The sequence below is a fragment of the Pelodiscus sinensis genome, chromosome 2, assembly GCF_052426305.1.
Source record: "Pelodiscus sinensis isolate ZL-2025 chromosome 2, ASM5242630v1, whole genome shotgun sequence".
NCBI lineage: Eukaryota > Metazoa > Chordata > Testudines > Trionychidae > Pelodiscus > Pelodiscus sinensis.
In genome coordinates, this window is record NC_143053.1 from 994,160 (window position 1) to 1,015,546 (window position 21,387).

Below are 21,387 nucleotides of genomic sequence, written 5' to 3' on the forward strand. Positions count from 1 at the left end.
ATGGAGCGCGTTGGTGCGCCTTCCTCCGCCACCTCCAGGCCCCGCAGACTCCTGGATGGTGCAGGGAATCTGGCATGGAGCACGTTGGTGCGCCTTCCTCTGCCACCTCCAGGCCCCGCAGACTCCTGGATGGTGCAGGGAATCTGGCATGGAGCGTGTTGGTGCGCCTTCCTCCGCCACCTCCAGGCCCCGCAGACTCCTGGATGGTGCAGGGAATCTGGCATGGAGCGCGTTGGTGCGCCTTCCTCCGCCACCTCCAGGCCCCGCAGACTCCTGGATGGTGCAGGGAATCTGGCATGGAGCGCGTTGGTGCGCCTTCCTCCGCCACCTCCAGGCCCCGCAGACTCCTGGATGGTGCAGGGAATCTGGCATGGAGCGCGTTGGTGCGCCTTCCTCCGCCACCTCCAGGCCCCGCAGACTCCTGGATGGTGCAGGGAATCTGGCATGGAGCGCGTTGGTGCGCCTTCCTCTGCCACCTCCAGGCCCCGCAGACTCCTGGATGGTGCAGGGAATCTGGCATGGAGCGCGTTGGTGCGCCTTCCTCCGCCACCTCCAGGCCCTGCAGACTCCTGGATGGTGCAGGGAATCTGGCATGGAGCGCGTTGGTGCGCCTTCCTCCGCCACCTCCAGGCCCCGCAGAGACTCCTGGATGGTGCAGGGAATCTGGCATGGAGCGCGTTGGTGCGCCTTCCTCCGCCGCCTCCAGGCCCCGCAGAGACTCCTGGATGGTGCAGGGAATCTGGCATGGAGCGCGTTGGTGCGCCTTCCTCCGCCGCCTCCAGGCCCCGCAGAGACTCCTGGATGGTGCAGGGAATCTGGCATGGAGCGCGTTGGTGCGCCTTCCTCCGCCACCTCCAGGCCCCGCAGACTCCTGGATGGTGCAGGGAATCTGGCATGGAGCGCGTTGGTGCGCCTTCCTCCGCCACCTCCAGGCCCCGCAGACTCCTGGATGGTGCAGGGAATCTGGCATGGAGCGCGTTGGTGCACCTTCCTCCGCCACCTCCAGGCCCTGCAGACTCCTGGATGGTGCAGGGAATCTGGCATGGAGCGCGTTGGTGCGCCTTCCTCCGCCACCTCCAGGCCCTGCAGAGACTCCTGGATGGTGCAGGGAATCTGGCATGGAGCGCGTTGGTGCGCCTTCCTCCGCCGCCTCCAGGCCCTGCAGACTCCTGGATGGTGCAGGGAATCTGGCATGGAGCGCGTTGGTGCGCCTTCCTCCGCCACCTCCAGGCCCCGCAGAGACTCCTGGATGGTGCAGGGAATCTGGCATGGAGCGCGTTGGTGCGCCTTCCTCCGCCGCCTCCAGGCCCCGCAGAGACTCCTGGATGGTGCAGGGAATCTGGCATGGAGCGCGTTGGTGCGCCTTCCTCCGCCGCCTCCAGGCCCCGCAGAGACTCCTGGATGGTGCAGGGAATCTGGCATGGAGCGCGTTGGTGCGCCTTCCTCCGCCACCTCCAGGCCCCGCAGACTCCTGGATGGTGCAGGGAATCTGGCATGGAGCGCGTTGGTGCGCCTTCCTCCGCCACCTCCAGGCCCCGCAGACTCCTGGATGGTGCAGGGAATCTGGCATGGAGCGCGTTGGTGCGCCTTCCTCCGCCACCTCCAGGCCCTGCAGACTCCTGGATGGTGCAGGGAATCTGGCATGGAGCGCGTTGGTGCGCCTTCCTCCGCCGCCTCCAGGCCCCGCAGACTCCTGGATGGTGCAGGGAATCTGGCATGGAGCGCGTTGGTGCACCTTCCTCCGCCACCTCCGAGGCCCCGATCCGACCGGCAGCCCTTTTCCTCCACCCCAGGGCCTCTGCGAGACTCCTCCAGACCGGGAAGCTGTTCTCGGCGACCCGGTCCCAGGGAGCAGACCTCCTCATGGGGCCCCTGCGCCACAACCCAGCCGTGTGCGTGCAGGCGGCGGGGTCTCCCGCGGAGCCGGAGGCTGATCCTGGCAGAGACCTCCTGGACTACGACGGGGAAGAGGGGGGGCTGGGCCGCCCCACCCCCGGCCGCCCCACCCCCAGACTTCCAGCCGGCTGCCAGATCTGCAGCCGGTCTGTCTCCGAACCCCGCCCAGGGACCATCTGTACACGCTCGTGCGCCGCCCGCTGCGTTTCCTCCCCCTCGTGTCCCGCCCCGACACCGAGTGGGACCCTCTCAGCCCCGTGGGGGGTGGGGAGCCCCGATGGGCCAGCGTCTCCTCCACCCTGATCCCATCGGCTGTGAGCACGGACGCGGCTCCCCCTGTCCCCGGCGCCCGCCCCTGCTGCGGCGAAGGGAGAACCGGGCGCACGCGTGTCTGGAATGCGCCAGGCTCGCCCTGCTCCGGCGCCTCCACAGCCTCTGACCGGGGCTCCGGCTGCACTTTCCTCTCAGCCTTTTCCTTACGCCCCCCTCCGCTGCCCCACAGTCGCCAGACTCGTCCCCCTCCTCCGGGCCCTGGCGAAAGCCGCCACACGCGGCGCCAGGAGTAAGTACAGGCTGATGCCCGCCCACTCCTAGGGCTCATCTAGACTACAGGGAACGGTTGGATGTAGATATGCAGATTCCGATCACACTCTCGAAAGCAGAGCTTTTTTGAGGAAAACCGGCTATTCGATGAAGGAGGCGGTTCACCGAAAAAGCCGTGTCTTAATTACTTTCACTTTCGAAAGTGTGATCGGAAGAAGATATTCAAATTCCTGGAGAATTTGCATATCCTCTTTTGACCGTTCCGCTTCGTCTAGACACGCCCCTAGAGGTTTCAAATAGGCCTAGACAGACCCAGCCGGGGTGGCCCCTGGGTCCAAGGGAGACACAGCAGCAGGCCTGCTCTGCCACCCACCAGCCACCCTGCTGGGGCAGCCCCTGCTGCTTGCTTGGCAAGCCGGGAGTTGCCGCTGGCCTCAGAACTCATGGCCAAGCCAGCTGGGACCGCAGCCCTGGCAGGAGGGGCTGGGCTTTTCTGAGTCTGTCGGGTCTGTTCTGTCCCGATGTGCCTGGTGCCATCGAGCAGCCCAACGGCCTGAGGCTGGAGCCCGATCCAGAGGCTACTGACCATGGGAACCCCTGCTGAAGCCCGGCCCCAGGCCCGTGAGGGGGCAGGGCGGACGCTGAGGGGGCAGGGCGGGGGCTGAGGGGGCAGGGCGGGGGCTGAGAGGGCAGAGCGGGTGCTGAGAGGGCAGGGCGGGTGCTGAGGGGGCAGGGCGGGCACTGAGGGGGCAGGGCGGGGGCTGAGAGGGCAGGGCGGGTGCTGAGGGGGCAGGGCGGGCGCTGAGGGGGCAGGGCGGGTGCTAAGAGGGCAGGGCGGGTGCTGAGGGGGCAGGGCGGGCGCTGAGGGGGCAGGGCGGGCGCTGAGGGGGCAGGGCGGGGGCTGAGGGGGAGCGCGGGCACTGAGGGGGCAGGGCGGGCGCTGAGGGGGAAGGGCGGGGGCTGAGGGGGCAGGGCGGGGGCTGATTGGGAGGGCGGGCGCTGAGGGGGCAGGGCGGGGGCTGAGGGGGCAGGGCGGGCGCTGAGGGGGCAGGGCGAGGGCTGAGGGGCCAGGGCGGGCGCTGAGGGGGCAGGGCGGGCGCTAAGGGGGCAGGGCGGGGGCTGAGGGGGCAGGGCGGGGGCTGAGAGGGCAGGGCGGGTGCTGAGGGGGCAGGGCGGGCGCTGAGGGGGCAGGGCGGGCACTGAGGGGGCAGGGCAGGTGCTGAGGGGGCAGGGCGGGCGCTGAGGGGGCAGGGCGGGGGCTGAGGGGGCAGGGCGGGTGCTGAGAGGGCAGGGCGGGTGCTGAGGGGGCAGGGCGGGTGCTAAGAGGGCAGGGCGGGCGCTGAGGGGGCAGGGTGGGGGCTGAGGGGGCAGGGCGGGCACTGAGGGGGCAGGGCGGGGGCTGAGAGGGCAGGGCGGGTGCTGAGGGGGCAGGGCGGGTGCTAAGAGGGCAGGGCGGGCGCTGAGGGGGCAGGGCGGGTGCTGAGGGGGCAGGGCGGGCACTGAGGGGGCAGCGCGGGCGCTGAGAGGGCAGGGTGGGTGCTGAGGGGGCAGGGCGGGTGCTGAGGGGGCAGGGCGGGGGCTGAGAGGGCAGGGCGGGTGCTTAGGGGGCAGGGCGGGTGCTGAGGGGGCAGGGCGGGGGCTGAGAGGGCAGGGCGGGGGGCTGAGGGGGCAGGGCGGACGCTGAGGGGGCAGGGCGGGGGCTGAGGGGGCAGGGCGGGCGCTGAGGGGGCAGGGCGGGGGCTGAGGGGGCAGGGCGGGCGCTGAGGGGGCAGGGCGGGCGCTAAGGGGGCAGGGTGGGCGCTGAGGGGGCAGGGCGGGTGCTGAGGGGGCAGGGCGGACGCTGAGGGGGCAGGGCGGGGGCTGAGGGGGCAGGGCGGGTGCTGAGGGGGCAGGGCGGGCGCTGAGGGGGCAGGGCGGGCACTGAGGGGGCAGGGCGGGTGCTGAGGGGGCAGGGCGGGCGCTGAGGGGGCAGGGCGGGTGCTGAGGGGGCAGGGCGGGCGCTGAGGGGGCAGGGCGGGGGCTGAGGGGGCAGGGCGGGGGCTGAGAGGGCAGGGCGGGTGCTAAGAGGGCAGGGCGGGCGCTGAGGGGGCAGGGTGGGGGCTGAGGGGGCAGGGCGGGCACTGAGGGGGCAGGGCGGGGGCTGAGAGGGCAGGGCGGGTGCTGAGGGGGCAGGGCGGGTGCTAAGAGGGCAGGGCGGGCGCTGAGGGGGCAGGGCGGGTGCTGAGGGGGCAGGGCGGGCACTGAGGGGGCAGCGCGGGCGCTGAGAGGGCAGGGTGGGTGCTGAGGGGGCAGGGCGGGTGCTGAGGGGGCAGGGCGGGGGCTGAGAGGGCAGGGCGGGTGCTTAGGGGGCAGGGCGGGCGCTGAGGGGGCAGGGCGGGCGCTGAGGGGGCAGGGCGGGGGCTGAGGGGGCAGGGCGGGCGCTGAGGGGGCAGGGTGGGCGCTGAGGGGGCAGGGCGGACGCTGAGGGGGCAGGGCGGGGGCTGAGAGGGCAGGGCGGGTGCTGAGGGGGCAGGGCGGGCGCTGAGGGGGCAGGGCGGGTGCTGAGGGGGCAGGGCGGGCGCTGAGGGGGCAGGGCGGGTGCTGAGAGGGCAGGGCGGGCGCTGAGGGGGCAGGGTGGGGGCTGAGGGGGCAGGGCGGGCACTGAGGGGGCAGGGCGGGGGCTGAGAGGGCAGGGCGGGTGCTGAGGGGGCAGGGCGGGTGCTGAGGGGGCAGGGCGGGTGCTAAGAGGGCAGGGCGGGCGCTGAGGGGGCAGGGCGGGCACTGAGGGGGCAGCGCGGGCGCTGAGAGGGCAGGGTGGGTGCTGAGGGGGCAGGGCGGGTGCTGAGGGGGCAGGGCGGGTGCTAAGAGGGCAGGGCGGGCGCTGAGGGGGCAGGGCGGGTGCTGAGGGGGCAGGGCGGGCACTGAGGGGGCAGCGCGGGCGCTGAGAGGGCAGGGTGGGTGCTGAGGGGGCAGGGCGGGTGCTGAGGGGGCAGGGCGGGGGCTGAGAGGGCAGGGCGGGTGCTTAGGGGGCAGGGCGGGCACTGAGGGGGCAGGGCGGGCGCTGAGGGGGCAGGGCGGGGGCTGAGGGGGCAGGGCGGGCGCTGAGGGGGCAGGGCGGGCGCTGAGGGGGCAGGGCGGGTGCTGAGAGGGCAGGGCGGGCACTGAGGGGGCAGGGCGGGCGCTGAGGGGGCAGGGCGGGGGCTGAGGGGGAGCGCGGGCACTGAGGGGGCAGGGCGGGCGCTGAGGGGGCAGGGCGGGGGCTGAGGGGGCAGGGCGGGGGCTGATTGGGAGGGCGGGCGCTGAGGGGGCAGGGCGGGCACTGAGGGGGCAGGGCGGGGGCTGAGGGGGCAGGGCGGGCGCTGAGGGGGCAGGGCGAGGGCTGAGGGGCCAGGGCGGGCGCTGAGGGGGCAGGGCGGGCGCTAAGGGGGCAGGGCGTGGGCTGAGGGGGCAGGGCGGGCGCTAAGGGGGCAGGGCGGGCGCTGAGGGGGCAGGGCGGGCGCTAAGGGGGCAGGGCGGGGGCTGAGGGGGCAGGGCGGGTGCTTAGGGGGCAGGGCGGGCACTGAGGGGGCAGGGCGGGGGCTGAGGGGGCAGGGCGGGCACTGAGGGGGCAGGGCGGAGGCTGAGAGGGCAGGGCGGGGGCTGAGGGGCAGGGCGGGGGTTGAGGGAGCAGGGCGGGGGCTGAGGGGGCAGGGCGGGGGCTGAGGGGGCAGGGCGGGCACTGAGGGGGCAGGGAGAGGTCTGAGGGGGCAGGGCGGGGGTTGAGGGAGCAGGGCGGGGGCTGAGGGGGCAGGGCGGGCGCTGAGGGGGCAGGGCGGGCACTAAGGGGGCAGGGCGGGTGCTTAGGGGGCAGGGCGGGCACTGAGGGGGCAGGGCGGGGGCTGAGGGGGCAGGGCGGGCACTGAGGGGGCAGGGCGGGCGCTGAGAGGGCAGGGCGGGCGCTGAGGGGGAGCGCGGGTGCTGACGGGGCAGGGCGGGCACTGAGGGGGCAGGGCGGGCGCTGAGGGGGTAGGGCGGGCACTGAGGGGGCAGGGCGGGGGCTGAGGGGGCAGGGCGGGCGCTGAGGGGGCAGGGCGGGGGCTGAGGGGGCAGGGCGGGGGCTGAGGGGGCAGGGCGGGCACTGAGGGGGCAGGGCGGGCGCTGAGAGGGCAGGGCGGGCGCTGAGGGGGAGCGTGGGTGCTGACGGGGCAGGGCGGGGGCTGAGGGGGCAGGGCGGGGGCTGATTGGGAGGGCGGGGGCTGAGGGGCAGCGCGGGTGCTGACGGGGCAGGGCGGGCACTGAGGGGGCAGGGCGGGGGCTGATTGGGAGGGCGGGGGCTGAGGGGGCAGGGCGGGCGCTGAGGGGGCAGGGCGGGCGCTGAGGGGGCAGGGCGGGCGCTAAGGGGGCAGGGTGGGCGCTGAGGGGGCAGGGCGGGCGCTAAGGGGGCAGGGCGGGCACTCGAGTCAGGGAAAGCCTGGGAGGGGAGCTGAGGCCAAGGGCAAAGGGACGATGCAGGTGTCCAGCCCCAGGTGCTGGGCCGGGGCAGTGTCTGGATCCCTGCCTGAGCCCTGGGAGGCTGGCGGGTGCCCGTGGCTTTGCCTGTCCTGGCACGGGGGGCTCTGCTCACTCTCACCTCCTGGTAACGGCTCTTGGCCACGGTGACCCAGGACTTGATGGTGACAACGGAGTCGGGGTGGCAGGCGGCCAGGATCTCCTCGCCCAGCGACATGATGCACTCCAGCTCCAGCTGCTGGCACTGTAGGGTCTTCGTCAGCTCCTGCTCCAGACACAAGGGCAGCTCAGCTCCACAGCACACCCAAGAGCTGCCAGCCCTGGAGGGAGCTCCAGGCTAAGGGGACACAGAGCTGGGCTGGAGGGAGCTCCAGGCTAAGGGGACACAGAGCTGGGCTGGAGGGAGCTCCAGGTCAAGGGGACACAGAGCCGGGCTGGGGGGACTCCAGGTCAAGGGGACACAGAGCTGGGCTGGGGGGCTCCAGGTCAAGGGGACACAGAGCTGGGCTGGGGAGCTCCAGGTCAAGGGGACACAGAGCCGGGCTGGGGGGACTCCAGGTCAAGGGGACACAGAGCTGGGCTGGGGGGACTCCAGGTCAAGGGGACACAGAGCTGGGCTGGGGGGACTCCAGGTCAAGGGGACACAGAGCCGGGCTGGGGGGCTCCAGGTCAAGGGGACACAGAGCTGGGTTGGGGGGACTCCAGGTCAAGGGGACACAGAGCCGGGCTGGGGGGACTCCAGGCCAAGGGGACACAGAGCTGGGCTGGGGGGACTCCAGGTCAAGGGGACACAGAGCTGGGTTGGGGGGACTCCAGGTCAAGGGGACACAGAGCTGGGCTGGGGGGACTCCAGGTCAAGGGGACACAGAGCCGGGCTGGGGGGCTCCAGGTCAAGGGGACACAGAGCTGGGTTGGGGGGACTCCAGGTCAAGGGGACACAGAGCCGGGCTGGAGGGAGCTCCAGGTCAAGGGGACACAGAGCCGGGCTGGAGGGAGCTCCAGGTCAAGGGGACACAGAGCCGGGCTGAGGGGACTCCAGGCTAAGGGGACACAGAGCTGGGCTGGAGGGAGCTCCAGGTCAAGGGGACACAGAGCTGGGCTGGGGGGACTCCAGGTCAAGGGGACACAGAGCTGGGCTGGGGGGACTCCAGGTCAAGGGGACACAGAGCTGGGCTGGAGGGAGCTCCAGGCTAAGGGGACACAGAGCTGGGCTGGAGGGACTCCAGGTCAAGGGGACACAGAGCCGGGCTGGGGGGACTCCAGGCCAAGGGGACACAGAGCTGGGCTGGGGGGACTCCAGGTCAAGGGGACACAGAGCTGGGCTGGGGGGACTCCAGGTCAAGGGGACACAGAGCTGGGCTGGGGGGACTCCAGGTCAAGGGGACACAGAGCTGGGCTGGAGGGAGCTCCAGGTCAAGGGGACACAGAGCTGGGCTGGGGGGACTCCAGGTCAAGGGGACACAGAGCTGGGCTGGGGGGACTCCAGGTCAAGGGGACACAGAGCCGGGCTGGGGGACTCCAGGTCAAGGGGACACAGAGCCGGGCTGGGGGACTCCAGGTCAAGGGGACACAGAGCTGGGCTGGGGGGACTCCAGGTCAAGGGGACACAGAGCCGGGCTGGGGGGACTCCAGGCCAAGGGGACACAGAGCCGGGCTGGGGGGACTCCAGGTCAAGGGGACACAGAGCTGGGCTGGAGGGAGCTCCAGGTCAAGGGGACACAGAGCTGGGCTGGGGGGACTCCAGGTCAAGGGGACACAGAGCCGGGCTGGGGGGACTCCAGGTCAAGGGGACACAGAGCTGGGCTGGGGGGACTCCAGGTCAAGGGGACACAGAGCTGGGTTGGGGGGACTCCAGGCCAAGGGGACACAGAGCTGGGCTGGGGGGCTCCAGGCCAAGGGGATGGGGAGCCGGGCTGGGGGGCTCCAGGCCAAGGGGATGGGGAGCCGGGCTGGGGGGCTCCAGGCCAAGGGGACGGGGAGCCGGGCTGGGGGGCTCCAGGCCAAGGGGACGGGGAGCCGGGCTGGGGGGACTCCAGGCCAAGGGGACACAGAGCCGGGCTGGGGGGACTCCAGGTCAAGGGGACACAGAGCTGGGCTGGAGGGAGCTCCAGGTCAAGGGGACACAGAGCTGGGCTGGGGGGACTCCAGGCTAAGGGGACACAGAGCTGGGCTGGAGCTCCCTCCAGGTCAAGGGGACACAGAGCTGGGCTGGGGGGACTCCAGGTCAAGGGGACACAGAGCTGGGCTGGGGGGACTCCAGGCTAAGGGGACACAGAGCCGGGCTGGGGGGGCTCCAGGTCAAGGGGACACAGAGCTGGGCTGGGGGGACTCCAGGCCAAGGGGACACAGAGCTGGGCTGGGGGGCTCCAGGCCAAGGGGATGGGGAGCCGGGCTGGGGGGCTCCAGGCCAAGGGGATGGGGAGCCGGGCTGGGGGGCTCCAGGCCAAGGGGACGGGGAGCCGGGCTGGGGGGCTCCAGGCCAAGGGGACGGGGAGCCGGGCTGGGGGGCTCCAGGCCAAGGGGATGGGGAGCCGGGCTGGGGGGCTCCAGGCCAAGGGGACGGGGAGCCGGGCTGGGGGACTCCAGGCCAAGGGGATGGGGAGCTGGGCTGGGGGGCTCCAGGCCAAGGGGATGGGGAGCCGGGCTGGGGGGCTCCAGGCCAAGGGGATGGGGAGCCGGGCTGGGGGGACTCCAGGCCAAGGGGATGGGGAGCCGGGCTGAGGGGCTCCAGGCCAAGGGGACACAGAGCCGGGCTGGGGGGCTCCAGGCCAAGGGGATGGGGAGCCGGGCTGGGGGGCTCCAGGCCAAGGGGACACAGAGCCGGGCTGGGGGGCTCCAGGCCAAGGGGACGGGGAGCCGGGCTGGGGGGCTCCAGGCCAAGGGGATGGGGAGCCGGGCTGGGGGGCTCCAGGCCAAGGGGACACAGAGCCGGGCTGGGGGGCTCCAGGCCAAGGGGACACAGAGCCGGGCTGAGGGGCTCCAGGCCAAGGGGATGGGGAGCCGGGCTGGGGGGCTCCAGGCCAAGGGGACGCAGAGCCGGGCTGGGGGGCTCCAGGCCAAGGGGATGGGGAGCCGGGCTGGGGGGCTCCAGGCCAAGGGGACGCAGAGCCGGGCTGGGGGGCTCCAGGCCAAGGGGATGGGGAGCCGGGCTGGGGGGCTCCAGGCCAAGGGGATGGGGAGCTGGGCTGGGGGGCTCCAGGCCAAGGGGACGCAGAGCCGGGCTGGGGGGCTCCAGGCCAAGGGGATGGGGAGCCGGGCTGGGGGGCTCCAGGCCAAGGGGATGGGGAGCTGGGCTGGGGGGCTCCAGGCCAAGGGGACACAGAGCTGGGCTGGGGGGGCTCCAGGCCAAGGGGACACAGAGCTGGGCTGGGGGGCTCCAGGCCAAGGGGACACAGAGCCGGGCTGGGGGGCTCCAGGCCAAGGGGACGGGGAGCCGGGCTGGGGGGCTCCAGGCCAAGGGGATGGGGAGCTGGGCTGGGGGGCTCCAGGCCAAGGGGACACAGAGCCGGGCTGGGGGGACTCCAGGCCAAGGGGATGGGGAGCCGGGCTGAGGGGCTCCAGGCCAAGGGGACACAGAGCCGGGCTGGGGGGCTCCAGGCCAAGGGGACACAGAGCCGGGCTGAGGGGCTCCAGGCCAAGGGGATGGGGAGCCGGGCTGGGGGGCTCCAGGCCAAGGGGACGCAGAGCCGGGCTGGGGGGCTCCAGGCCAAGGGGACACAGAGCCGGGCTGAGGGGCTCCAGGCCAAGGGGATGGGGAGCCGGGCTGGGGGGCTCCAGGCCAAGGGGACGCAGAGCCGGGCTGGGGGGCTCCAGGCCAAGGGGATGGGGAGCCGGGCTGGGGGGCTCCAGGCCAAGGGGACGCAGAGCCGGGCTGGGGGGCTCCAGGCCAAGGGGATGGGGAGCCGGGCTGGGGGGCTCCAGGCCAAGGGGATGGGGAGCTGGGCTGGGGGGCTCCAGGCCAAGGGGACGCAGAGCCGGGCTGGGGGGCTCCAGGCCAAGGGGATGGGGAGCCGGGCTGGGGGGCTCCAGGCCAAGGGGATGGGGAGCTGGGCTGGGGGGCTCCAGGCCAAGGGGACACAGAGCCGGGCTGGGGGGCTCCAGGCCAAGGGGACGGGGAGCCGGGCTGGGGGGCTCCAGGCCAAGGGGATGGGGAGCTGGGCTGGGGGGCTCCAGGCCAAGGGGACACAGAGCCGGGCTGGGGGGCTCCAGGCCAAGGGGATGGGGAGCCGGGCTGGGGGGCTCCAGGCCAAGGGGATGGGGAGCTGGGCTGAGGGGCTCCAGGCCAAGGGGACACAGAGCCGGGCTGGGGGGCTCCAGGCCAAGGGGATGGGGAGCCGGGCTGAGGGGCTCCAGGCCAAGGGGATGGGGAGCCGGGCTGAGGGGCTCCAGGCCAAGGGGACACAGAGCCGGGCTGGGGGGACTCCAGGCCAAGGGGATGGGGAGCCGGGCTGGGGGGCTCCAGGCCAAGGGGACAGAAAGATGTGAAGAAATTGGAGAAGGTCCAGAGAAGAGCAACAAGAATGATGAAAGTTTTAGAAAGCAGGAGCTAGGAGGGGAGGCTGAGGGAATCGGCCTTGTTTAGTTTAGAAAGCAGAATATTGAGCGGGGACATGGGAGCAGTTTTCAGGTATCTAAAAGGGGATGTCTCCAGTAGCCCCCTAGTTCGAACCAGAGAGGCTAATGTCGGCATTCGAAGTTGCAAGTGAAGCAAGGGATTTAAATATCCCGGGCTTCATTTGCATGTTCCCGTCCGGGCGACATTTTAAAATCCCCTTCGTCCAAAATAACTGTCCGCAGCTACACGCAGCCGTCAGACGTCAACTCCAACTAAGTCCTTAGCGCGAGTTAACAGTTGCACCCCACTCCACGAGTTAACTCGCGCTAAGGACTTAGTTGGAGTTGACGTCTGACGGCTGCGTGTAGCTGCGGACAGTTATTTTGGACGAAGGGGATTTTAAAATGTCGCCCGGACGGGAACATGCAAATGAAGCCCGGGATATTTAAATCCCTTGCTTCACTTGCAACTTCGAATGCCGACATTAGCCTCTCTGGTTCGAACTAGGGGGCTACTGGAGACATCCCCAAAGGGTGTCACAAGGAGGAGGGAGAAAAATTGTTCTCCTTGGCCTCCGAGGACAGGACAAGAAGCAATGGGCTTAAATTACAGCAAGGGAGGTTCAGGTTGGACATTAGGGAAAACTTCCTGCCTATCAAGCTGGTGAAACACTGGAATAAGTTGCCCAGGGAGGTTGTGGAGTCTCCATCTCTGGAGATATTGAAGAGCAGGTTGGACAGACACCTGGCAGGGATGGTCTAGATGGCGCTGGGTCCTGCTGTGAGGGCAGGGCAGGGGACTGGACTCGATGACTCTCGAGGTCCCTTCCAGTCCTAGTGTTCTAGGATTCTAGGCTGAGGGGACACTGAGCCAGGTTGATGGGGCTCCGAGTGAATAGCTGCCATGCGGGGCTGAGGGGCTCCAGGCTGAGGGGCTATTGAGCCGCGCTGAAGGGGTTCCAGGCTGAGGGGCTATTGAGCCGCACTGAAGGGGCTATTGAGCTGGGCTGAAGGGCTATTAAGCCGGGCTGACGGGGCTCCAAGCTGAGGGTCTATTGAGCTGGGCTGAAGGGCTATTGAGCCGGGCTGACAGGGCTCCAAGCTGAGGGGCTATTGAGCTGGGCTGAAGGGCTATTGAGCCGGGCTGACAGGGCTCCAAGCTGAGAGGCTATTGAGCCTGGCTGAAGGGGCTCCAGGCTGAGGGGCTATTGAGCCGGGCTGAGGGGCTCCAGGCTGAGGTGCTATTGAGCCACGCTGAAGGGGCTCCAGGCTGAGGGGCTATTTAGCTGTGCTGATGGGGCTATTGTGCCGGGCTGAGGGGCTCCAGGCTGAGGGGCTATTGAGCCGCGCTGAAGGGGCTCCAGGCTGAGGGGCTATTGAGCCGGGCTGACGGGGCTCCATACTGAGGGGCTATTGAGCAGGGTTGAAGGGGCTCCAGGCTGAGGGGATATTGAGCCACGCTGAAGGGGCTGCAGGATTAGGGGCTATTGAGCTGGGCTGAAGGGCTATTGAGCCGGGCTGAAGGGGATCCAAGCTGAGGGGCTATTGAGCCGGGCTGAGGGGCTCCAGGCTGAGGGGCTATTGAGCCGGGCTGAGGAGCTCCAGGCTGAGGGGCTATTGAGCCGCGCTGAATGAGCTCTTGAGCCAGGCTGAGGAGCTCCAGGCTGAGGGGCTATTGAGCTGCGCTGAAGGCGCTCCAGGTTGAGGGGCTATTGAGCTGGGCTGAAGGGGCTCCAAGCTGAGGGGCTATTGAGCTGCTCTGAAGGCGCTCTAGGTTGAGGGGCTATTGAGCTGCGCTGAATGCGCTCCAGGATGAGGGGCTATTGAAGTGGGCTGAAGGGGTATTGAGCCGGGCTGAAGGGGCTATTAAGCTGGGCTGAGGGGGCTATTGAGCCGGGCTGAAGGGCTATGAAGCCGGGCTGAGGGGGCTATTGAGCCGGGCTGAAGGGGCTCCCGGCCAAAGGGGACACTCACTTGCAGCTGGCTCTGCCATTCACTCATGGCCGCCTCCTCGTCGGGGTAGACGCAGCGCCTGAGGGTTGTCTCCGACTCGGCCAGGTGCTCCAGCAGTGCACGCACCAGGCTGTGGAACTCCTCGGCCTGCACAGGAGACCGGGTGGGCAGAGAGCGGATGAGGGTCGAGCTCAGCTCAGAGCCGGAGCCTGGCAGCACCGCTCAGCAAAGCTGGCTGGGCCATTCCAGCCACGTGCCCCTCAGCTCCTCAGCTCGGGGCAGCCAAGGGGGCTCCCCCAAGCCCTGCCCTGATCCCCCTCCTTCCCAACCCCCATCTCGTGCCACACCCCACTGCCCACTCCCCCAGCTGGAGCCCTCACCCCCTGGAACCCCACCCCCTGTGCTAGCCCTGGAAATGTGAGCAAGCGAGGGTGAGCCAATGGCAGAGCGGGGAGCCTGCCCCCCACTAGTCTGCGCCCCGTGGCCCCAGCGTCTGCCCTCCCTCCCTCCCTGCTCTCACCTGCTGCAAGGACGCCTCCAGCCGGGCCTGCTTGGTGACGGAGAGTTTGCAGATTAGGTCCCAGCGGCTGCTCAGCTCCTGCATTTGCTTCTGCAGCCACTGGGCATCCAGGCTGCTGCTGCCCCGCGTCAGGTCCCGCACCGAGCGCCTCAGCATCTTAATGCAGCTGGCTCGCTTGCCCAGCTCCTTCTGGAAGCCCTGCGGTGGGAGAGGGGTGAGGCCAGGGCGGGATCCGCCGGGGGTGGGGAGCAACTGCAGGGAGACCCTGCCTGCCCTGGGCCCTGGCTTGGCACTGGGCGGGGTCTCCCTACCCTGGTGCTCTGCCCAGCAGGGGCCCAGCTGCTGGTGAGAGACAAAGCAAGGGCAGGTGCCAGGGAGCCAGAGCAGCAGCACGTCTGGGTGAGATACTCCCGCCCCAGCGGGCATCAGCCACGCGGCCCTGTGTGACAAAGCGGGGGTCGGAATGACGGCTGTGTGTGACAAAGCGGGGGTCGGAATGACGGGTTGTGTGTGACAAAGCGGGGGTCGGAATGACGGCTGTGTGTGACGAAGCGGGGGTCGGAATGACGGCTGTGTGTGACAAAGCGGGGGTCGGAATGACGGCTGTGTGTGACGAAGCGGGGGTCGGAATGACGGCTGTGTGTGACAAAGCGGGGGTCGGAATGACGGGTTGTGTGTGACGAAGCGGGGGTCGGAATGACGGGTTGTGTGTGAAGAAGCGGGGGTCAGAATGACGGCTGTGTGTGACAAAGCGGGGGTCGGAATGACGGCTGTGTGTGACGAAGCGGGGGTCGGAATGACGGGTTGTGTGTGAAGAAGCGGGGGTCGGAATGACGGCTGTGTGTGACAAAGCGGGGGTCGGAATGACGGGTTGTGTGTGAAGAAGCGGGGGTCGGAATGACGGGTTGTGTGTGAAGAAGCGGGGGTCAGAATGACGGCTGTGTGTGACAAAGCGGGGGTCGGAATGACGGCTGTGTGTGACGAAGCGGGGGTCGGAATGACGGGTTGTGTGTGAAGAAGCGGGGGTCGGAATGACGGCTGTGTGTGACAAAGCGGGGGTCGGAATGACGGGTTGTGTGTGAAGAAGCGGGGGTCGGAATGACGGCTGTGTGTGACGAACTAGGGGTTGGAATGACGGCTGTGTGTGACGAAGCGGGGGTCGGAATGACGGCTGTGTGTGACGAAGCGGGGGTCGGAATGATGACTGTGTGTGACAAAGCGGGGGTCGGAATGACGGTTGTGTGTGACGAAGCAGGGGTCGGAATGACGGCTGTGTGTGACAAAGCGGGGGTCGGAATGACGGCTGTGTGTGACGAAGCGGGGGTTGGAATGACGGGTTGTGTGTGAAGAAGCGGGGGTCGGAATGACGGCTGTGTGTGAAGAAGCGGGGGTCGGAATGACGGCTGTGTGTGACAAAGCAGGGGTCGGAATGACGGCTGTGTGTGACGAAGCGGGGGTTGGAATGACGGGTTGTGTGTGAAGAAGCGGGGGTCGGAATGACGGGTTGTGTGTGAAGAAGCGGGGGTCGGAATGACGGCTGTGTGTGACGAACTAGGGGTCGGAATGACGGCTGTGTGTGACAAAGCGGGGATCGGAATGACGGGTTGTGTGTGATGACGCGGGGGTCGGAATGACGGCTGTGTGTGACGAACTAGGGGTCGGAATGACGGCTGCGTGTGACGAAGCGGGGGTCGGAATGACAGGTTGTGTGTGAAGAAGCGGGGGTCGGAATGATGGCTGTGTGTGAAGAAGCGGGGATCGCAACCACAGCTGTGTGTGACGAAGCGGGGGTCGGAATGACAGCTGTGTGTGACAAAGCGGGGATCGGAATGACGGGTTGTGTGTGAAGAAGCGGGGGTCGGAATGACGGCTGTGTGTGACGAAGCGGGGGTCGGAATGACGGCTGTGTGTGACAAACTAGAGGTCGGAATGACGGCTGTGTGTGACGAAGCGGGGGTCGGAATGACGGCTGTGTGTGACGAAGCGGGGGTCGGAATGATGGCTGTGTGTGACGAAGCGGGGGTCGGAATGACGGGTTTTGTGTGACGAAGAGGGGGTCGGAATGACGGCTGTGTGTGACGAACTAGGGGTCGGAATGACGGCTGTGTGTGACGAAGCGGGGGTCGGAATGATGGTTGTGTGTGACAAAGCGGGGGTCGGAATGACGGGTTGTGTGTGAAGAAGCGGGGGTCGGAATGACGGCTGTGTGTGAAGAAGCGGGGGTCGGAATGACGGCTGTGTGTGACGAAGCTGGGGTCGGAATGATGGGTTGTGTGTGACGAAGCGGCGGTCGGAATGACGGCTGTGTGTGACGAAGCGGCGGTCGGAATGACGGCTGTGTGTGACGAAGCGGGGGTCGGAATGACGGCTGTGTGTGACGAAGCGGGGGTCGGAATGACAGCTGTGTGTGACGAACTAGGGGTCGGAATGACGGCTGTGTGTGACGAAGCGGGGGTCGGAATGACGGCTGTGTGTGACGAAGCGGAGGTCGGAATGACGGCTGTGTGTGACGAAGCGGGGGTCGGAATGACGGCTGTGTGTGACGAAGCGGGGGTCGGAATGACGGGTTGTGTGTGACGAAGAGGGGGTCGGAATGACGGCTGTGTGTGACGAACTAGGGGTCGGAATGACGGCTGTGTGTGACGAAGCGGGGGTCGGAATGATGGTTGTGTGTGACAAAGCGGGGGTCGGAATGACGGGTTGTGTGTGAAGAAGCGGGGGTCGGAATGACGGCTGTGTGTGACAAAGCTGGGGTCGGAATGATGGGTTGTGTGTGACGAAGCGGCGGTCAGAATGACGGCTGTGTGTGACGAAGCGGGGGTCGGAATGACGGGTTGTGTGTGACGAAGAGGGGGTCGGAATGACGGCTGTGTGTGACGAACTAGGGGTCGGAATGACGGCTGTGTGTGACGAAGTGGGGGTCGGAATGATGGCTGTGTGTGACGAAGCGGGGGTCGGAATGATGGCTCTGTGTGACAAAGCGGGGGTCGGAATGACGGCTGTGTGTGACGAAGCGGGGGTCGGAATGACGGCTGTGTGTGACGAAGCGGGGGTCGGAATGATGGTTGTGTGTGACAAAGCGGGGGTTGGAATGACGGGTTGTGTGTGAAGAAGCGGGGGTCGGAATGACGGCTGTGTGTGAAGAAGCGGGGGTCGGAATGACGGCTGTGTGTGACGAAGCTGGGGTCGGAATGATGGGTTGTGTGTGACGAAGCGGCGGTCGGAATGACAGCTGTGTGTGACAAAGCGGGGGTCGGAATGACGGCTGTGTGTGACGAAGCGGCGGTCGGAATGACGGCTGTGTGTGACAAAGCGGGGGTCGGAATGACGGCTGTGTGTGACGAAGCGGCGGTCGGAATGACGGCTGTGTGTGACGAAGCGGCGGTCGGAATGACGGCTGTGTGTGACGAAGCGGGGGTCGGAATGACGGGTTGTGTGTGACGAAGCGGCGGTCGGAATGACGGCTGTGTGTGACGAAGCGGGGGTCGGAATGATGGCTGTGTGTGACGAAGCGGCGGTCGGAATGACGGCTGTGTGTGACGAAGCGGGGGTCGGAATGATGGTTGTGTGTGACGAAGCGGGGGTCGGAATGACGGCTGTGTGTGACAAAGCGGGGGTCGGAATGACGTGTTGTGTGTGACGAAGCAGGGGTCAGAATGATGGTTGCGTGTGACTCCCACAGTCCTAGGCTGCTCTGTGGTCACGCTGTGTGCGTGCCTCAGTTTCCCTGGGCACTGCAGGGAAGGCATGCGCCCCATGGCTCAGGCTGCCTCGTAACCTGAGCCCAGGGGGAGATGCTGGCTTTTGCCTGGGAAGCTGGACAAAGGGAGGCCGGGCTGCCTGCAGGGCTGAGAGCCAGAGCTAGTCTCCACTGGCTCAGGATGCAGGGAGGGGGAACAGGGCCCAGGGGCCCTTCTCCCCAGGTCGTAGGGCACTGGCTGCTTTCTGGTCCCTGAGTTAACAACAAGTCTGAGCTACGCTGTGCCCCTGGGAGCCAATAACCCTTCTCTTCTACCTGCCGCCTGAGAGTCCCGCCTGGCTGCGGACGGGGGTGCAGGACCCAGAGACTCCTCGCACCCGTGACACCCTGGGGTGACTGTACACACTGGAGAGGGGGAGAATGTGGCTGGCAGAATCGGGCGTAGCTCCAGGGGAATACGGACCTTGTGCTTGTCCAGGAGGTCACTGACTAGGTCACGGTCCCCTCCAACCGGCACCTCCTCACCCAGCTGCGGCTCAGCCCGGTACAGCCAGTCCAGCAGGGCCTGCAGCGCGTCCGTGAACTTGCCTGAGAACAGCAGGCTCTCCTCCAGCATGTGCTGCCTGGAAGGAAACAGGCACCGTGGGTAGGGGGCTGGGCTACTGGTGTGAACGTAGAAGACACTGTTGTAACCGCTGTCCTATGCTAGTGTAAAGTCTTGTGCAAAGGGGGCCAAGCGACCTGTCTACTGGGAGCTGATGATTCACTGATGCTGTTTATAGACTCCTAGAACTGGAAGGGACCTCGTGAGATCATCAGGTCCAGCCCCTGCCCTCACCACAGGACCCAGTGTGACAGTGGGGGGCTGTCTGCTCTGTAACCCGGGGTCCCCCTGTGACGGCGCGTCGGGGTCCCCCGTCTCCTGCACCCCCGGAGTGGCACGGACAGACTCCCCCAGCCAGTAGAACAGGGGAGTTTATTGCTTCTCCAGGATACAGCCCAGCACAGATGGAATCTGGTTACAGGAACTGGGGCTAAGAGGCCTCAGTGCCCCCCTTGAGATGGGGGGTGGCTGGGCCCTACAATCCCAGCCCCCTCCCTAGCTCCTCCTCCCCTGCTTCCCAGACAGCAACCTCCAGACCGTCCCTTCCAGCCCTGCCCCGCAGCCAGGGGCGGCATCCCACCTTCCTCTCCCTGGGGGGTAACTGGTCGAACAGGTTACCTCCCTGTCCCATCAGCTACTCGGCTGGGCTGTGGTGCTGCCAGTGGGGGTCACCCACAGCCCAAGCCTAGCAACCAGCAAGGTACCCCCACTACGTCACACCCCTTGCGCTGTGATGTGGATTCCCACGGACTCCCCCATGTGTGCATTGGCCCAGACCCCTCGGCCCAGCCTGGGCAGGGAACAAGGCTCTTCCCAGGGGGAGAGACCAGGGGTATGTCTACACTACAAAGTTAGTTCGAACTAGCTTAGTTCGAATTAACTAATTCGAACTAAGTTAGTTCGAACTAGCGCTGTAGTGTAGACGTACCCTAAGGGAGGGGGGTGGAGATGCCACCTGGCTGGGGGCAGGGCCTGGGAGCGGGGCAGTCTTGGCTGGGAAACATGAAGAGAAGGGACTAAGCTGAGCACTGAGGATTCAGGGCCTGTGGACCCCACCCTAAGGGGCCCAGGGCTGCCCCTGACTCCTTATGTCCACGTCACGTCCGTGCTGGGCTGTATCCTGGAGAAGCGATAAACCCCCCTGTGCTACTGGCTGGCGGAGTCTCATCTTGCTGCGGACGGGGTGCAGGATGGGGGGGGCCCGACACGCCCCCACAGCAAACACCATCTAGACCAGGGCTACTCAACTTTGGAAGCCCCAGGGGGCACATTGAAACTCACCGCACATGCCGAGGGGTGCAACGTAAGTGTGCTTGAATATACATGCAAATACATATGCAAATATATGTAAATCGCTTCTTTTACACTCATGGGTATGAATACGAAGCACTTCCCACAATGCCCCGGCACCTCCTCCCTGAGGGCTAAAACCACCAACACCCTGTACCTGCCTGTTCCAGCCAGCCCGTCCGCTTGCGTCTCTCAGTGCTCAGCCTGCCTGGGAGACGCCTCACCGTCATGGAGCGTGTTCCCAGTGGGGCCATGTTCAAAGGAGCCCGCCCGCGGGCCGCGCGTCGAGCCCCACGTGAACCCAAACCGACCCACGGACGGCAAACAAACAAGTGCCCCAGAAAATGGCCCCCGCCCCCAGCTCCCTGTGCTCACCAGGGTAGGGGAGCCATCCGGAGTCGCCATTCAAAATGGTGGTGACCAGGGGAAGACTGATGTGGCCAAACAGCCTGTAACCACGTCTCTTAAAGGGGCAGCCCTAACCCCCCTTTTTCTTTTGCTCAACCAAATGCAGCTGGGGGCTCTTAAAGGGGATCAGACCTGGCTGGGGGGGGATGTGACACTGCCCCGTGGATCGGACCTGGCTGGGGGGGGATGTGACACTGCCCCGTGGATCGGACCTGTCTGGGGGGATGTGACACTGCCCCGTGGATCAGACCTGGCTGGGGTGGGATGTGACACTCCCCGTGGATCGGACCTGGCTGGGGTGGGATGTGACACTCCCCGTGGATCGGACCTGGCTGGGAGGGATGTGACACTGCCCCGTAGATCGGACCTGGCTGGGGGGGATGTGACACTGCCCCGTGGATCGGACCTGGCTGGGGTGGGATGTGACACTGCCCCGTGGATCGGACCTGGCTGGGGGGGATGTGACACTGCCCCGTAGATCGGACCTGGCTGGGGGGGGATGTGACACTGCCCCGTGGATCGGACCTGGCTGGGGTGGGATGTGACACTGCCCCGTGGATCGGACCTGGCTGGGGGGGATGTGACACTGCCCCGTAGATCGGACCTGGCTGGGGGGGGATGTGACACTGCCCCGTGGATCGGACCTGGCTGGGGTGGCATGTGACACTGCCCCGTGGATCGGACCTGGCTGGGGGGGGATGTGACACTGCCCCGTGGATCGGACCTGGCTGGGGGGGGATGTGACACTGCCCCGTGGATCGGACCTGGCTGGGGGGGGATGTGACACTGCCCCGTGGATCAGACCTGGCTGGGGTGGGATGTGACACTCCCCGTGGATCGGACCTGGCTGGGGTGGGATGTGACACTCCCCGTGGATCGGACCTGGCTGGGAGGGATGTGACACTGCCCCGTAGATCGGACCTGGCTGGGGTGGGATGTGACACTCCCCGTGGATCGGACCTGGCTGGGGTGGGATGTGACACTCCCCGTGGATCGGACCTGGCTGGGGTGGGATGTGACACTCCCCGTGGATCGGACCTGTCTGGGGGGATGTGACACTGCCCCGTGGATCAGACCTGGCTGGGGTGGGATGTGACACTGCCCCGTAGATCGGACCTGGCTGGGGGGGGATGTGACACTGCCCCGTGGATCGGACCTGGCTGGGGGGGGATGTGACACTGCCCCGTGGATCGGACCTGTCTGGGGGGATGTGACACTGCCCCGTGGATCAGACCTGGCTGGGGTGGGATGTGACACTCCCCGTGGATCGGACCTGGCTGGGGTGGGATGTGACACTCCCCGTGGATCGGACCTGGCTGGGAGGGATGTGACACTGCCCCGTAGATCGGACCTGGCTGGGGTGGGATGTGACACTCCCCGTGGATCGGACCTGGCTGGGGTGGGATGTGACACTCCCCGTGGATCGGACCTGGCTGGGGTGGGATGTGACAC

General features: G+C 67.7%; 1 protein-coding gene across 2 annotated transcripts in view; it reads right to left on the reverse strand.

The window, feature by feature from the left end:
- Nucleotides 1-21,387, reverse strand: part of LOC142825942 (microtubule-actin cross-linking factor 1, isoforms 6/7-like) — a 199,083-nt gene that overhangs the window by 61,007 nt on the left and 116,689 nt on the right. For both annotated transcript variants that reach the window (XM_075918188.2, XM_075918187.2), the window contains 4 exons: nt 18,097-18,256; nt 13,934-14,131; nt 13,435-13,560; nt 7,028-7,171 (listed from right to left, as the gene is read on the reverse strand). In XM_075918188.2, the coding sequence (XP_075774303.2) occupies nt 7,028-7,171; nt 13,435-13,560; nt 13,934-14,131; nt 18,097-18,256 (628 nt within the window). The remainder of the gene's footprint in view (nt 1-7,027; nt 7,172-13,434; nt 13,561-13,933; nt 14,132-18,096; nt 18,257-21,387) is intronic.